Raw genomic sequence first — 18,885 nt, 5'->3', positions numbered from 1 at the left:
TTTCAGTTTGCTAAAAAATTTAAATTCCATCTGACAGAAATTCACCCATTTTGGGGTTAAAAATAGCCCTATTATTTATCCAGAGGTGTTGTCGTTTTATATTTCAATTGGAAGGGATTTCATTGTACTGCTCAGTTGCACAAAATATGAAGCTATTCAAATAAAATGAAGGTGATTTATAGCAACATCTTGACAAATTATTATCCCTCAAAACACATCTAATTGCTTTTGAGGCATTGCTGAGCGAAGCTGCTGCACTTGCTTACAAAGCAACAAAAGACTGCATTTGTAAAGCAATTAATTAGATGGCAAGCATGCTGGGAAATTCTGAGTTTGTGAAATTTATTCCTTTGCAACCAAATCCATTTTTTTCCTGAACAGTTATTTATGACTGAACCAGACTGCTTGGAACCATACATTCTGTTCTAATCATGGAACCTTTCTATTGCAAAGTTTGTTATTTCCTTTTCGATAACATTCATACCTCCAGCTGCCGAGTACTCAATCTTTTATCCATCACTTTAACACCTCCAGATTTCAGTACTCCAACAACATATTCATTTCATCAACTATATTCATCTGGTCAGTCCAGATGCTGTTAACTTCAGCACATCCAAAACTCTGCTACCAACACTAACTCCCACTTGCCCATCTGTCCTGTTTTGTTGACCAGCAATGGTTCCTACACATCCAATTTGAATTTTTTAAATCTGGAAATCACTTTACTATTACTAGAAAGAGAAGCCAAAGTTATTCATCTTGCACTAATCAGGGCAAATGCAAGAATGTTAAACTTGAAACAATTACAACTTATACTACGGGAGAAAAAGATCTCAATTAATTGGCAAGTGAACTCTTGATTGGCCAAGGCAATGCCATGGGGAAAGGAGAGGGAAATTATAAGTTTCCTAAGCTGGTTTTAAAAGTACATTAGGCCTGAAAATTTTTCTTATAATTTGCAGAAGATCGTGCAAATGAATGGCACTTCTGTCAACTGTAAATCAGCTATGTTACAAGTTTGACTTATTATTTTAAATTGGTTGCTACTACTGTTACTAGTGCACTTAAAATTGATCAAAATGTCATGCCCAATCATAAACTACATTCAACAACGGACACTGACTAAGGAAAATGGTTATTCTACTCTGGTCATTGTTTGGTGTGTATCATGCAAACTCACAAATCAGTCAAATATTACCACCTCTGGACCTGAAAAATGCCTCATCTCTTTCAAAGTACTCTGGAAATTGTTTCATATCATACCACTGCTGTGCAATGGTTACATGTCCACTAACAGAGTGCTGTCATAACTCTGAAAACACATTGTTAGGCAATTTTGTGGGAGACGCAGTGTATGAATTTTAATGCCAATGTAATGTCAAATAATATAGTCTTTGTAAAGCAATGTTTGGTTAACCAAACCAAATAATATGACGTTTCAGTTGCTCATAAGCAGCACAGCAGACTGTACACAACAAGCTTTTGAATTCAAAATCCAAAATTAAACATCCACTAATAGATATTATCTTTTGTGAAGCAATTGCTAATCAATCCTGAGTCTGCCAAATAGTTACATTATAGATCAATTTAAGATGATCAGTTGAGCCCATTTATTCTTGTTAGAAGTGGCATACACATGCAAGTACCCATTTAATGTTAACAAAAGGAATATGCTCAAGCTATGCATCTTTTTTGAATTAACTAGGAGCTTTGGTTGTTCTAGTGCCCTACTGCCATCTCCATGGCAACACTTCAGTCAACTTTTCAAATGATCAGCATACTTTGCTTGTCATACATAGTGTAGATTGCTTGAAATTTCGCATTCTTGCATTTGTCCTGATGATTGTAAAACAAAAAGCTTTAGTAACATGCACTTTCAACATTCAAGTTTTATATTGAGGTAACTGTCTGAAATCACTTCCTTAGTGTTTTCCTATTCTATATCTCTAATTTCCTCAGTCCTGTAAGCCCTACGTGATTCTTTCTCTTTGACTCTTGCTTCATACTAGCCACCATCACCTTATGCACCATACGTGGCTACACTTATAGCCATCAAGGCTCCAAGCTCAAATTCCCTTCATTTTCCTCTCCATGTGTAAACCACTCCTTTGATCAAGCTTGTGGTCACCCTTCACAATGACTCCCCCTTTATCTCAGGATCCATTTTTTGTCTCATAGAATGTGTGGAACATTTTTCCACACGAAAGGAGAGCTGGTCTTTATACGATGGGGACACAATCCAAGAGTGTGGAATTTCAGGGCCATATCATAGATACCAAAGACTCTGTCTTTTGCAGGAAGATTAAACTTTTCACCAATAAACTCCCCCATTCTTCACCTCCAAAGATAGCCATAAAAGATGGCCTGGCACTATCCAATAAGTGTTACAGGGCAGGGGCAATCTAGCATTTTTACCAATATTATTCCTCAACAAAGTAGTGTCTGGTCATTCATCAACTGGAACTGATTACCAATTTTTTTTTCAATGTGTTTGCCTATGTACGAGTGACTATATTTCAGAGACACTCAAACACATATCAAAGCATTTTAGGCCCTCCCAAAGATCTTAATATGTGCTAAGCTAATTTAAATTTCTTTTAAATATGACATCATCATTAGAGTATTCTCTCTTCAAGCACAATGAAGCTAACCTGATATAATCATAAGTATCATGCCAAGTTTCTCCTTTCGGCACCAGAAAAGCCATTTCTCGAGGCATTGGGGAGACATCATGCAGCACCAATCCTGCCCGTTTGGCCTTAAAGGTGGTCACACCTAAAAGTAGAAGGTGAGGAATAATTCATTGCAATGGCACACTGACATGATTCAGGTTTACTTTAGCGGTCAGAACATATAGCCATCAGCTTTTTGTTTCAGAAATTGTAAAATGAAGAGCTAAATCTATTGATTTCACCACAATGTCCTGGTCAGAATTAGGGATGTGCAATGATGATTCAACAATGTTTAGTACCATTTGCAACTCTTCAGTGTTATATATCGAGCTCATTATTGGATAAGTCAGGCCCCAGAGGGGGACTTGGCTTGATGGGTCATAAATTTTATTTCTGTAATTGGTTAACCATGGTCATCTGTCACTGAATACATTCAAAAGAGGGACCAATGTAATTTTAACAAAGAACAAAGTTTACCACACAAAAGAAACACAAACTATATTAAACTATACAAGAACAATTTGAAATGAACATGTTAAAAATATCAGAAAGGAAGATTCAACACTTTCATTCCCAGCAATAATTTGTAGACAACAATACATCAGTGAAGTGTCACCCAGATGCCACGCTTAAGCTCCTTGTTCACCTGGCATGCCTGCAGTTGTTTCTAAATAATTTTCGACATTCACTCATTTCTATTTTGTATAGTTAATGTCTCTTCCTGAGACCCTTATATAGGCTGCGAGCTCAGCTCACTTACTACATTACATGTGCTTCATAACCTTGTGGGATATCACAGCCTTCTGTTTCTGGCTTTCTAATAAACAACCTGGGATTTTTCACCAGCATAAACTGCTTGGACTGCTAATAACAGAGCTTCTGCTGCAGGGGTAATGAGAACTGCAGATGCTGGAGAATCTGAGATAACAAAGTGTGGAGCTGGATGAACACAGCAGGCCAAGCAGCACCTTAGGAGCACAAAAGCTGACGTTTTGGGCCTAGACCCTGCATCAGAAAAGGGGGATGGGGAGAGGATTCTGAAATAAATAGGGACAGGGGGAGGCAGACCGAAGATGGAAGATGACAAGAGAGTTGCTGTGGGAGAGAGATCCCCTGAGGCTGGTCCGGGGGGAGGAGGGTAACTTCTTCAGGTTAGGCATCCTGGAAGAAGCTTTACAGTGAGGTTAAAATTGTGATCAACATTTTTGTTATCTTGGATTCTCCTGCATCTGCAGTTCCCATTATCTCGGATCACAATTTTAACCTCACTGCGAAGCCTCTTCAGGATGCTTAACCTGAAGAAGTTACCCACCTCCCTCCGGACCAACCTCAGGGGATCTCCCTCTCGCAGCAACTTTCTTGTCATCTTCCATCTTCGGTCCGCCTCCCCCTCTCTCCCTATTTATTTCAGAATCCTCACCCCATCCCCCGTTTCTGACTAAGGGTCTAGGCCCGAAACGTCAGCTTTTGTGCTCCTAAGATTCTGCTTGGCCTGCTGTGTTCATCCAGTTCCACACTTTGTTATCTCTGCTGTACGGGACCTCTTCTTTCAAAATCAACTAGCTTTTGTTTGAGTGAACTTATTCTGGGGCCCTCTCAATTTTTTTTCTAAAACTCAAGTCAGCACAACGCCCAAGCGTTTATCTCCTTAGGTGGCTGGCTGTTCGGTTAGTTGAAGTCACGTGATTGCTTGGAATGGCTCTTTTTATGTAGTCACTCTTCAAAAATGACTTCCTAATCTTGTTAAAAGATCTTCACAAAACTGAAAACCGAAACCCAATTTTCCCCCTCCTTTGAAATCTAGTTCCCAAATAATAATGAACCTTTGTCTCATTAGGATGTTCATGCCAATTCGCAGCAAGGTCTGGACAACTTTCAGGCTTGGGCTGACTAAATGACAAATTTCACATATCACACAAACCAGAAAAAGCTCATTTCCAACAAAGAGGTGGATGAGCTGGATTCAGAAATACAAAATGATAAAATTTGCAAACTAGGAGGGACAATGGAATTGTAGAATTAGGATCAGAGATTACAGAATTAGTTGAACAGATTGAGTGTGAAGAAATATTGGGGACAATTTATTTCAAATGAGCGTGAAGTATTCCACATAAACATACTCCTCAAAAGAGGCAGTTAGCTCAATTGGCTGGATAGCTAGTTCGCAATGCAGAATGAAGCCAACAGTGTGGGTTCAATTCTCACACCAGCTGAGGCTACCATGAAGGACTCTCCTTCTCAACCACTCACCTCACCTGAAGGTGTGGCAATCTTCAGGTTAAACCACCACCTCTAATGAAACAGCAGCCTTATTGTCCGGTAGGACGGTGTTGATTTTAGCTTTACTCCTTGAAAACAGAAAAGCGTGAAGCTGAAAGGGATGATGACCAAAATAAAAATGGGCTGATGTTAATTATCTCACTGCAATGTTGAAGAGAGTAACCCAAACTGATAATACAGAAAACATGAGAGTGCAACCAAGCTCCATACTGTGCAGGACAGAGAACATCTCAAGTGCCATGTCCAGATCCAATTGCTAAAGGGTACATGCAAGCAAAGAAAACTTCAAACAAAAGCCATGAAGGCTTTCTCTGAAGCATAGGAAATTGAGGATCATTTTGGATGGCTAAACAGAAATAACGATATTGTATTCTTTGTCAGTATTTTGATTTTCTGTAAATTTTCTGTTCTTCATTTATTCAAACTTCCAAGCCTGCCCAAACACAAATCATTTTAACATGTATATTGTGCAGTTAAGTCTATGTATTCCATGGACGTCTGTTGACACTAAGATTCACACCCACCTCACTGAGCTCGAAAAGAATGTTATCACTCACTTGGCTCAAATACTAGGTCACTGGTGAAGATGTTCTTAACAAACATGTTGGAGCAGAGCTTAATGCTTTTGACATGGCTATAGTGTCGGTTCAAATAAAATGACAGAAGATACTGAAGGTCCATCATGAGGCATGTCCATTTCACACCAGGAGGTGCAAGGCCTACAAGGTCTGTATAAAAAAGGAAAAGGTTTCATGTGCTCTCCAAAGCAATTAGATTCAAATACCTACTTGATAACTTTAGTTCGCAATCAGAAACAGGAAAATATATCTCTCCTCTAAAAACAAAACTAAATTTACAAGCACAAACACAACCATAAATAAGGGTAAAAAAGATTATCAGAAGAGAGTTGGTAAAAGGGGCATTTACAAAGAATCAACATGAACGTTTTATTTCTTAAAGCATAGCATTGCATGTATAAAGTAGATAAATTTAAACACCGGCCCCATTAAACTAAATTGAGCTTGCCCAAACCAAAAACAATTTCTTAAAATGTTTTCAAGATGTAGACAACACTGGAAAAGCTTTTCTCCATCCCTATGTATCTGAATGCATAAACATCTTCTTAGACAATTGATTGCTCAACTGAGTGAACCTTCAGTTCAGGATGCTTCAGAGAACATTGGCATGTGCAGGAGTAACAGTACTTTTCTCTGAAAGAGGTTGGTAAAACCAAAACAAAATAAAAAGCACTGTGGATGTTGGAAATCAGAAACAAAATTTAGAAATTGCTGGAAAAGTTCAGCAGATCTGGCATCATCTGTGGAGAGAAAGCAGAGTTAACATTTTGGGTTCAATGACCCTTCTTCAGAACTGATAATAGCCAGGAAAAGATTGGTATTTATGCTAGAGGTAGGGAAAGGAGTAAACAATAGGTAGAGATAGGGCCCAGATAGATACAAAAACTGTTAGGCAGACCAAGAAATAGGTGTGCCTTCTGACAAATGCTTTGATGCCGTATGTTCTGTACTCTGCAAAGGTCTTAAGTTTTATCCCTCTGCGCCCCCGACCTTAATGAATTTCAGGTGTGACATGACGTTAAAGTCTTCTTCCACTGCCTTTGTCTCCATACCTCTTCATTGGACAACAGTGCTCTCTCCACTCCACAGATCCCTTCACCAGTCTCCTCCAACACTTACTTCCACCTGGATTCTGTCCTCTGGCCATTTAGCTGGACTTGACCTGTTCATCAAATACTCTCAATGTGACACTGGTCACCTTAATTTCTCTGTTCTCCATTACACATTCAATTCTATCTCGCTCTGAAATGACTGCACTCCAAGCTCACAGATTCAACCCTGATTTTGCAATCAAGACTGCTGACAAGGGTGGTGCTATTGTTGACTCGTGTACTGACCTCTACATTGCAGAGGCTGAGCGCCAACTCTCAGGCACCTCTTCCTATCTCCTCCTGGGCCATGGCCATGATCCCACCATATGTTCACAATGGTCACAATTCTCATTCCATCCAGCGATATCTCTCCCACTGCCTCCAAGCTCAGTCCCCCAATCCTGCACAGCCTGCTTGTACATCCTTCCCAAAATCCACAAGCAGGAATGTCCAGATAGACACATTTTTTCTGCCTGCCTCTGCCCAACAGAACTCATCTGATCATACCTCGACTTGATTCTTTCTACCCTTATCCAGTCCCTTCCCACTCACTGATATGATTTTTTTTGTGTGTCATCAGGGCTTTCCATGCCTTCCTGAAGAAAAGACCTGAACCATCCCCATTCACCACCACCCTCCTCCTCCGCCTGGCAGAGCTTGTCCTCACTTTGATCAACTTCTCCTTTAACGTCTCCCGCTTTTTTCAAGTCAGATAGTCATGGGCTCCTGCATGAACCCCAGTTATGCCTGTCTCTTTGTGGGGTACACGGAACATTCCTTGTTCCAGTCCTACTCTGGCCCCCAACCAAAACTCTTTCTCCGGTAACTCAATGATATCATCACTGCTGCTTTCTTCTCTCATCAAATTGGAAAAATTTATCAATTTTGTTTCCAATTTCCATCCCAGTCTTACCTTCAATTGGTCCATCTCTGACTCCTCCCTTCCCTTCCTTCACATCTGTTCCCACTTCTGGGGATAGGTGGGCCACCAATATCGACCACAAATGCACAGACTCCCATAGTTACCTCGGCTATACATCCTCACACCCTGCTTCCTGTCAAGATTCTATTTCAATCTCCCAGCTCCCCTGTCTCAATTGCATCTGTTCCCCCTGACAATGCCATCTTTGACAAGGGGCTTTGAAAGTGTCCACTCCCAAGGATTTTCCACCACAAAGTTTGACACGGTCCTCAACTGTGTCTGACCCATATCCCACATCTCAGCCTTGACTCCCTCTCTTCCCTCCCACAACAGCGAAAGGGTCCCCCTTTGTCCTCACCTATCATCCCACCAGCATCCACATTCAAAGAACCACAAGCAACCAATTCTGCCTCTTCTGGCCGGATGCCACCACTGGACACATATTCCCATCCCCTCCCTTGCCAGCCTTCTGCAGGGACTATTCCCTCCAGGCACCCAGGTCCACCACCCCGCCCCCCCCCGCCCCAAAACTCTCATGAGCACCCCCCACAGCACCTACCCATCCCACTGCAGAAGGTGTAACACTTACCAGTTTAGTACATCCTTCCTAACTACTCAAGGTCCCAAGCACACCTTGCAGGTGACGCAGTGAGTTACTTCACTCAATCTAGTCTACTGCACTCGCTGCTCACAACGTGGCACATTCTACATTGGTGACATAGTAGTTGCCTATTCAGCACTATATGTAGAACACTATGTTCTGGCTGCAAAACAACCCCTGGCTTCTAGTTGTCAGACATTTCAACACATGACCGTGTTTGCTGGCCAACATCTGTCTTAGACTTACTAGAGTGCTCCGTTGAAGCTCAGCGCAAGCTGGAAGAACAACATCTCCATTTTCCACCCGGGGACTCTACAACCTTCTGGACTAAATATTGAATTCAATAATTTTAGGGCCTGAGCACCTTCTCCCATCTGTTTACCCCAACCCAACACACCAGCCCATGGTCATTCACATGGGCTGCTATCACAAACTACCCACTGTCGGCCATAAACAGTCCCCATTAACAGCTATTTATTGCCCCAGTCTGACCTTTCCCCAAGTCCCTTGTCTGGTCTACTGTTTTTCTCTCTACCTGGCCTGCATCTCCACCTTTCATTTACTCCTTCCACTTGCCCCCACTCCTTCTCTAGAATGGAGATCAAAACTTTTCCTCATTAAAATCAGTTCTGAAGAGGAGTCACTGGGTCCAGAATAGTGACTTTGCTTTCTCTTGACTGATGCTGCCAGACCTGCTGAGTTTTTCCAGCAATTTCTGATTTTGTTTCGGGTAAAACCAATTGGATTTATACGCAATAAGTACAGGCACCTTCTCTGTTTATTTTCCTGATGCTACCAGGTAAATTACTAGCGTTATTGGATTTCATTGCAAAATTTTCTTGGTCAGCAGTAGACTCTCAATATGTTAAGTTGTTACAAAAACTTATGCACTACAACACTAAGTATTAAAATTAATTTGGAAAAATCTAAGCGCATGACTGAGGTCCTACAGATCACCGAAAATAACATGGACTCAACATGAATCTGGATTAACTAACAGTGATAATGGCCTTGAGTTTCTTCAGCGATCTGGCAGCAAAACAATGACCCTCTAAATTTATTGATTCAGGAATATCAAATGTTTACTGTAAAATTAGTGAACATTTGATGTTATGACTGGAAAGAAACACATTAATTTGACTATCATAAAAGGATCATTGGTTGCTCTGCAATCTGTTCTTTCAGCAGTTTTCGAAAAGGTGCATTTAGAAGGGTCTTTGCAGGAGGCTAATTGAAAACATCAGGACAAACACCAGTTAATTTGCCTGCACATTACAAAGTGCAAAAAAAATGGAAATACAACAGATGCAACCAAAAAAAAATTCAAACCAAATCAATGCAGCCACAAAGCAGCAGTTGACAGTGACATGTTCAAGAAGAGTGTGCTCAGCCATTAGTTCACTCTTCCATTTCACATCTCAAGAATTTCTGACCTGAACTGCATCACCAAGAGGTGATATGCAGGCCAGGTGGTTTCCCACAGGGCACTAAAAGGGGACTATACATACAATAGAAATGACCTCAAACAATTCAACTGACCCCAGTACATATTTGAGAATAAGTTAAAGAGTTTTACATGCAAGATTTAGGAACATTATATTTGGGCATATACGCCTTTTGGCCCTTCAAGCTTGGGTCATCATTTGATAAGTTCTAGTTAATGTGAATGTGGTCCCATCTCCACTTGCCTACCAATCTCTCAAAAACATATGATGCCTCTTATATCAAAATCTGTCAAACTCAGCTTTGGATATATTTAATGAACCAACCTCAAATAAATCTAATGACCTTCTGCTTTCCGGGACAGCAGAACTTGCACAGACCTTCAAAGAAACAATTCTCAAGAAGCCTGAGATGAGAATTTATGTGGGTTACTTGAAAGAGACTGGAATAAAACTGGACTCCAAACTTTATTTGAAAAGCCACACTATAAACATGACTTTTCATTTAACATACTTTGAATGATTAAATCCATGAAATTTTACAGACTTTAAAATAACCAAAGCGCTATAAAGATTATAAAAAGTAACAAGAAAACATAATTCTACAAGATAAAAATCAGCATAGGTCCTCATAAGATAATAAAGTGTGAATTTGGATGAACACAGCAGGCCAAGCAGCATCTCAGGAGCACAAAAGCTGACGTTTCGGGCCTAGACCCTTCATCAGAGGCTCTCTGATGAAGGGTCTAGGCCCGAAACGTCAGCTTTTGTGCTCCTGAGATGCTGCTTGGCCTGCTGTGTTCATCCAAATTCAGACTATTATCTTGGATTCTCCAGCATCTGCAGTTCCCATTATCCCTGATACAATCTTAGGCTCTCATAAGCCCTTTTTTTAAAACATTGGATGTATTATTTGCAAACATAGATTTATTCCATACATTTCTCTTTATTCCTGTTCTCCTAGCACTTTTTTCTTGACAATTAGCATTAGATCTCAGACACAACATTTTTCATACTGTAGTTTAATGCCCAGTTATCACACTAAAATGGGAAAACAATATACAAGTAGTCATACAGTGTTTTGACAATTTGTTCAAAGGGAACCACAGAAAACTGATGCTGGTTTTCGCAAAGATGAGCAACTTATACAAGTAAAGAAAGAACAGTAAGCAAAGTAAACACTGTTCCCAAAGTACCTTGTTTTGCGGTCTTTGCGGTGGTATTATATACAGAGCCTTCCACTGCACCACAAACAAAGGGAAACTGGAGCCACGTGGCTGTGGATTTGAACTCTTTGAAGAGGTTGGAGAATGAAATCCGAATAACTTGACTCCCCTGGACAGAAACAGATCTAACAATTCACAGAAGTGTGCAAAGAATGATTTGCCTATCAAAAGATAGCAAATCCAAACAACCCTTTCAAACTTTTGGACAGACACTTCACTTACAATTAGAGGTCAAGACTAAAGTTCAAGTTATTGGCTGCACTGTTATGGGATTCACATTATTGCCCAACAGTCCTACATCAGGAACTTCTAAAGTGTATTTATGATCACAGAACAAATTCTTCTCTACACTCCCTCACATCTTTGTTTGGGCATCACAGTAGTGCAGTGGCACACAAAGCAAAAAAGACAAGATAAACAAGAACAGCACAAAATGCAATTTTAAAAATATATCCACATATTTATAAGCCAGCTCTTTCCAATACATGAAAATAATTCAAAAGGAAATCTGAGATCGGTTAATTGCTTAGTACTTTAAAACTAATACAAGGTTCTTCTTAACAAAAAAAAGTGGAAGCTTGAATTTTGTTCTACTAACCAAAATATCTACCATATTTCCATCATCCAGGAATTTAACAATCCTTCAAAAATTCCAGCACAAAAGTGATACAGAACACATTATTTTTCTTCATGCCATGCAAGGACATGCAATAAACTACACTCTTACCACATCAGGTGTGTCAGATATAGTTTAGAGGATGGGAATATTTGCAAGTGTTCCCGATCTTAACTCTGACTAAGTGATCACTGCCAAGTTGCAAATACAACTGGTTTCGCAGCAATGATCCCCACTATAATTCTTTATATAGGTTCATAGATGGAAACTACTTCTTGGAACTTTCACCAAGACGTCACCACTACCAGCCATGAAACAGACCAACATCATATGTCAGCACCTTCAGATAAGGAAGACTAAGGAGGCAAAGTTGGACATGAAAAATGAATTTTGACTAATTCATGGGGGGTATAGTTTTAAACACATTTAAAGCTGACTGATTTGATTGAAGTATCACAGTAATTAAAAGGATTTGAACATTTTTGTTAGTAACTGTTGGCAAATCTACAGCTGTTTTGGGTTCAATCAACAGTGAGTATTAGTAAGCAAATAGTTATGCACCAGGTCCAATTGTCCATCTTGCTTCATTATTGCCAGAAGCATAACATTTCTGAATTGCAAAGGTGCAGTTTAACTGAGTGAATGATATTCCTGAATATTGCAGCTTTAACTCAAATATTAATGCATTTTTTCAGTAACTGCATTAGATTATTCCAATGTTAAAGAGCAGTCATATCAATAAATGGAGAAAATAATCAGCACATACCTCAGTGACTGCATCAAAGTGAACCACAAAATATTTGGACACAATCGGTTTGAAGAGGAGGTAGAGGTAGCGACCAACTAGTCCAAGAGATTGGGTGCTAGTTTTTGGTAACTGAATGTAATTAGCAGGAGGGATGGGACCACGGATACGATATACTGTGCACTTCAGGGTTTTATCCTAGCAAAACAATCCAGAGTAAAGAGCCATCAATTAACTATGGAATATCAAGATAAACTTCTTAAAATACCTGCAAATACAATTTCAATAATCTTTCATCTGAGCCAACATTTTCAATGTTCTTTCATTTAACCACATCGTGCTTGAAAATCAACATGGACTATTGTCAGAGGAAAGGAATAGAATCCTTTGTGGAAAAATGACCCCTTTATTGCTTGTGATCCCCATTGACTGAAGTTACAAAAGATATTTCAAAAGCTGTCAAAAGTCACAATTGAATGTCAAATGTAAACATTCTTACTTTACGCTTCCTTAAGGACCAAAAGATTGTTTCAGGCCTCATGTGGAAACTTTGGCCCCCCCAACAATCCACAATCCTAGCTATGCCAGAAACTTTTCCATAGTCCCCAATTAAGGTCACTTGCAGCGAATATTCCAGTCGTGCCAAGGAGTGCAAGAAGCAACTGAGATGAAGGTCAATGGATGAAGACTCCCTGAATGTAACACCCACTTTGGATTTTCCATTCCCTGTGTTCGTTTTCCACTTTTCAAATCAGACAAAGCCTCACTGTCTCAGTTCATACGTAACATTTAAATGGAAAAATTACCAGAGAGCAATCTGTGGAAGTGGCAAGGTGTTTCAACTAGAAAAAGAAATAGTACCATTACAGCTGTGACATCCCCTTCCTTTGTTGATTTTTTCCATTCTTCCAATTTGAAGTGCTTGAAGATATTCACATATGGACGCTGCCACACAGACTCTGAAACCAATTCAAGATTAAAAACTCAAGTTTAGGCGCAATGCAACAAATAAAACAAAGATAACTATAGGTATCTTCAGCTATCAATATATTTCACCATCCACTTTCGGCAAAAAGGGAGGTCATTGTGTTATAACAAAATGTTAAACCTTAGCTAAAAAGTTCAATGATTTCAGATATATGAAGTTTCACGTGATGGGCAAGATAATATGTGAGGTGTCAATCAATCATTTTCCCAAAAGATCAACATGGGAAAAGTATTTTGATATTTTAAAACTAATTGAATATCTGACAGCGTTGTTGAAAAAATGAGAACCATGAATTCAGAATAACCTAAAACTATCTATGGAAATCTGCATCCACAGAAAAATAAACGGTCAATACGCCCCATATGCTTGTGCATCTGTTCAGCATCACTTGTACATTGGGAATAGCTCTTCAGTCAATCTAGCAAACTAGATGCAGTGCTTGGAAGAACAGAAGAGGATAAAGAGCTAAAATTACAATAGAATGCACAACGATAAACCGGCTCCAAAGATGCAGTCTTTGTTTTTCTTCAGATGTAAGCATCATTAACTTATTGCCCATCCCTAATTACCTGGAATAAAGAGTCTATCACATTGGAAGCACAGAACCACATTATCAAGAGCAACCAGTGAGGGGCAATAAATGCTGGGCAGCCAGCAACTCTCACATCCCATGAGCGAATGACCTAAAAAAAAAACTTTTACTGCTGTTCTGGAGTCACATCTAGGCCAGACCAGGTAAGGATGACAGATTTCCTCCCCTAACGAACATTAGCAAACTAGATGTTTTTTTTTACAAACAACAATCCAGCGGTTACACTGTCACTTTAGGCCATCTATTTTTACTGAATTCAAATGTAACCACCTGCCACTCTGGGGTTTGAATCAATATCCCCGCAACATTAACTACAGAAATTGTTGGAAGATCTCAGCAGTTCTGGCAGCATCTGTGGAAAGAAAGCAGAATTACAATTTCGAGTCCAGTGACCTTTCTTCAGAACTTCTGAAGGGTCACCAGACTCAAAATATTAACTCTGTTTTTGCTCCACTGATGTTCCCGGACTTGCTGAGATTTTCCAGCAATTTGTGTTTTTCGTTTGATTTCCATCATCCACATTTCTTTAGGTTCCTTTTCCACCAGAATATTAGCCTGGGGTTTGAGGTTACTGGTCCAGGAGCATTACTAGTACACCAGAGCCTCATCAGATCAATGCCAGGTCTTGCAAAATTAGTTGATCCCAGCCAGGATATGGATAGGTGTGTCACAGTTGGCCACAGCATCCTTTGATTATGTCAGGAAGAAAAACAATTCACCAAGGATCCACACTTCAGAGTTTTACAATGTCACTTGATGAAACTGTGCTGCACAGACATCAGGAAACAACAGAAATAACCTCAGTTGAAAAGTCCTCCGAAGGCAATTGCCAGTTACTACCAAAACATATGAATTGTGCACACTTTGTTTATTCTCAGGCTATGGGCAATGCCAACAAGTCAATTTATTTTCAATACATGGAGCAATGGGGCGCACAGGTAATGTCACTGGGCTAGCCAACCTGAGGCCCGGATTAAGACATTGGGCACAAGTGGTCAATTCCGACCAGTGCGGTGGTGGAATTTAAATTCAAACAAAATATGGAAATAAGAGTTATTCTCACTGTTAGTGAAGATGAAATTACCAACATAAAAGTCCATTCTGGTTCATTAGTATCCTTCAGGGAAGGGGGTATGCCATCCTTATATTGATCGGCCTACATATGGTGCCAGATATATGTGGATGATTCTTAACTGCCTTTTGAAAGTGCTTGACAAGCAACTTAGTTTAGAGCAGTTAGGGATAGCCAACAAACACTGGCCTTACCAGTGACACCCACATTCCACAAAAGAATGAACGATCTATAAATGTCCAGATAAGGTAACTGTGGTGATACATTTGCGAGTTGAAAATTTTGAGCGCCTGTGATGAGTATTCCTACATGAGCAAGATTAGCAAGGTGACCACTCCCTATGGAATGACCATCTTCAAGAGGAACATGGAGAAAAAGTTAAATAAAAAAGGAAATGTGTTGTCTGCATAATAATTGTAATCTTAAAACTTACAATCCAATACCTTAAGAAATCTAAACAGATCAGTAGAACATTTTGTTGAGTGCCACATAAAAGTTATCTTAAATTATCGAAAATAGGTGGTTTTCAAAGAACCGATGTTCATAATGATCCCAGCTAATCGTAATCCCGGCATGTCATATCCCACAATAAATTTTGGCTTAGAATATCATACGTTTAGTTGTTGCAGTTGGTCACCATCATGGTTAGTCACTGACACATATACACAAGGCTACAGATATTCTTTAATAACAGAATAAGTTTATTGCACAAAGAAAAATAACAAAGCTACATAAGTAAAGAGATATATATGACAGTAAGAAATACCTTATTATAACAGCAGAATAAAGTTCCAACCTGTTGCCTAACAGTACCCTTTGATATACACTCAAATCCAGATAGGAGTAAAATTTATCTCAATTCTAAGCTTTTAAGAACTTTGCAGGCTTCTTTCAGTCTCTTTTCCTTGGACTGCGGAGGCAGGAACCTTTCACAATTTTGATGGTCTAGTCCTTCTCAGTTCTAACAACTTCAAGATCTCTATCCAAACGCTCCTGGCTTAGAAGCTCCACAGACTAGAAAGTATTTCAAAGAGCGTGACTAGATCGTCTGAACTAAAATCGTGATTCTCCTTTTAGGAGAAACTGTTCTCCCTTCTGAGCTGAACCAAAAATATCTAATCTAATGGCTTTCTGGTCTGTTTTAACTTAGTAGGATAAACGTTCCATCCATTGATGCTACAGATGCCACAGTGGTCACACGCCTTCTTGATATTCATGCACTTGGATCACATCTTCAAATTACTTTCTGACATGTCTAACAAAGAAAAAGAACTGACCCACATCCATCATTTTCTGAAGAAGGGTCTAGGCCCAAAACGTCAGCCTTCCTGGTCCTCTGATGCTGCTTGGCCTGCTGGGTTCATCCAGCTCTACACCTGGTTTTCTGTGACCCACATTCATCTGTCTTCGATTTAAAAATCAGAATTCATAACTATATTATGCACCTCTCCTCACATTATTCATGGAATTATTCCCAATTAGGTCTTTTATAGCTTCTAAAAGTAAAATGCTGTAAATGCCAAAAATCTGAAATAACAGAAAACGTTGGAGAAATGCCATCTCTTGCAGCATCTATGAAGACAGTAAAGAGTGGATGTTTCAAATCCAGAATGACTTCTTTAGAACTGAATGGGGCTGTAAAAGATGAACAAGAACAAGCCAGCTTGGCAAGCAAGTCAACAACCTCACCCACAACCCCAAACTACAGATCTTTGCCAAAATTGTAAATGGCAGTTTTTATGCTGTTGACAGGGAGGAGAAGTTATTTGAACAGATGCTGAGTGTGCCCAAAGCAAAAGACAAAGGGAATGCTAATGGTGGTAAAGGAGCAATTGAGATGTAAAATGGGTGTAAAGTATAGGTGTGAAAAGTAGAAAACTGGCCTGTTCTGAGAACAAAGGCAACAAAACAAAGATTTCACAAAGGTTATATTTTAGCATAAGACTAATATATTTAAGATGTTCAAACAATATTGTGCAAATTCACATATAACCTGTAACTTACAATTTCGACTTGAAGAAGTGTTCCACTGGTTAGCAAAATGAAATCAAATTGAACAGATCATCAATGAATCTCTACCACAGAGCATATTTATGAAGTTTTTGGAACTTCATATTTATGAACTCTGCTGCAATAAAATAAGGAATAAAGTTCCTGGACTGCATTTCCAAAATAAACAAAACACAGCAGACAGGAAGGCAAAAATGCTGTAAGTTGTTTACAACATGGGTTATCACAACAAATAATGGGGGAATGCCATGTCAGGAAACAGCACCTTGGAATGGCCAGAGATAATGGGAACTGCAGATGCTGGAGAATCCAAGGTAACAAAGTGTGAAGCTGGATGAACACAGCAGGCCAAGCAGCATCTCCTGTGCTCCTAAAATGCTGCTTGGCCTGCTGTGTTCATCCAGCTTCACACTTTGTTACCTTGGAATGGCCTCCAGCTCCTGGAAACCAGAGAGGAAAATGTATACTATCATAAATCCAATCGAGACAGATGTATGAAAATGTTATCAACAGAAACAAAAAAGGTGCTGCATACAACATGTTAACAATCAAAACAAAATCCTGAAAAAGTATACTCATTATGTTCATAGGTTCAGAAGCATCACATATTAAACATTTCTTTCTCACCTATTTTGGGCTTATCCATGCTGATCAAAGTTTCCCTCAATAAATGATCTTTGTTTCTATACTCCTAGGAGATTAATGTGGACATCAAGCTTCTGAATGCAAGACAACATTTTGCCAATGTAAATTGTCTGAAAGAAAAGTAATTGTTGATAATCTAAAAGCAAACCTATGTGCCATCTCATTGCCCATCCAATACTTGGCCTTCAGCCCCTTTCACTCTGCTAACTGAAGTGGATGTCGAAACAGCAGCCTAAAATCTCAGTGATGAACAGAAAATACTAAAGTGGCTTGGAAGCATCTATGGAGAGTGCAGTCAAATTAACATTTCAGGCAAGGGCTGTTCAAAATATGCTTTTCACTCATCTCTCATTCTTTCTACTGTCCCTTACCAACTTTCACTCTTCTCTCCTCACACAGCACCCCCTCCCCATTTCCCTCAGTCTTCCCTCCTCACTACTCCTCCTCCATCTCAAAGACCCTCTCTCACACATCACATCACAATGACATTCTCTTCCCTCCCACCGGATCGCCCTCTGACTAACTCTCTCCACTCATCTTCACTTCCACCTTGCAGCTTTTATAGCCCCTTCCTCATATACCTCCCCCACACCTGCTGCGCTTACTGAAACCCCTCACTAACACAATTCCCCTCTGAGTGCCATGCCTCCCCTCCCCAACCTCCTTATCTCACCTCCACTTCACTGACCCCTCCACGTCACCAAGACCCCCCACACTGACTCCACTCCCCGCCCACTCACTGACATGCTCTCTGTCCTGACTAAACCCCCATCCCCCTCACTAACCCCACCTCAATGATCCCCACTCCCCACAATGCCCCCAATTATCCCCCTCCCCAACCCCTCCCCCCCACTGATCCTATCCCCTTCCCCTCACTGACAACTCCCTCAACAAATCCCTCCCCTCAATGACACCCCTTCACTGAACAACCCTCTCAATGACACCCCTTCACTTACACCAATCCCCTTATCCTTCACTGAACCACCCCCAATGACTCCGATCCCCTCCCCCTCACTGAATCCCCCCTCACTGACCCCAACCCCCCCCCCACTCCTGAATCCCCCCTCACTGACCCCGACCCCCTCCCCGAATCCCCCCCTCACCGACACCGACCCCCTCCCCCCTCACCGACCCCGGCCCCCTCCCCCCTCACCGACCCCGACCCCCTCCCCCCTCACCGACCCCCTCCCCCTCCCCCCTCACCGACCCCCTCCCCCTCACCGACACCGACCCCCTCCCCGACACCGACCCCCTCCCCCCTCACCGACCCCGACCCCCTCCCCCCCTCACCGACCCCCTCCCCCCTCACCGACCCCGACCCCCTCACCGACCCCGACCCCCTCACCGAATCCACCCCCCTCCCCGAATCCGACCCCCTCACCGAATCCCCACCCCTCCCCGAATC

The 18,885-nt window shown here is 40.8% G+C and overlaps 1 protein-coding gene across 7 annotated transcripts in view; it reads right to left on the bottom strand.

The window, feature by feature from the left end:
- Nucleotides 1–18,885, bottom strand: part of wdr90 (WD repeat domain 90) — an 81,028-nt gene that overhangs the window by 56,049 nt on the left and 6,094 nt on the right. For 3 of the 7 annotated variants that reach the window (XM_059654169.1, XM_059654173.1, XM_059654172.1), the window contains exons 2-7: nt 17,463–17,590; nt 13,035–13,132; nt 12,195–12,371; nt 10,783–10,921; nt 5,510–5,680; nt 2,652–2,775 (exon numbers count right to left, since the gene is read on the bottom strand). In XM_059654169.1, coding sequence (XP_059510152.1) covers nt 2,652–2,775; nt 5,510–5,680; nt 10,783–10,921; nt 12,195–12,371; nt 13,035–13,132; nt 17,463–17,481 — 728 coding nt within the window. In that variant the 5' untranslated portion in view covers nt 17,482–17,590. Of the gene's footprint in view, nt 1–2,651; nt 2,776–5,509; nt 5,681–10,782; nt 10,938–12,194; nt 12,372–13,034; nt 13,133–17,462; nt 17,591–17,628; nt 17,833–18,885 lie in introns of those variants that run through there. The other 4 variants (XM_048552213.2, XM_059654170.1, XM_059654171.1 and 1 more) reach the window with 4 other exon arrangements.

This window comes from Stegostoma tigrinum, chromosome 23, assembly GCF_030684315.1.
Source record: "Stegostoma tigrinum isolate sSteTig4 chromosome 23, sSteTig4.hap1, whole genome shotgun sequence".
NCBI classification, from domain to species: Eukaryota; Metazoa; Chordata; class Chondrichthyes; order Orectolobiformes; family Stegostomatidae; genus Stegostoma; species Stegostoma tigrinum.
Note: the sequence above shows the minus strand (reverse complement) of the source record. Positions and strands in the feature narration are given on the sequence as shown.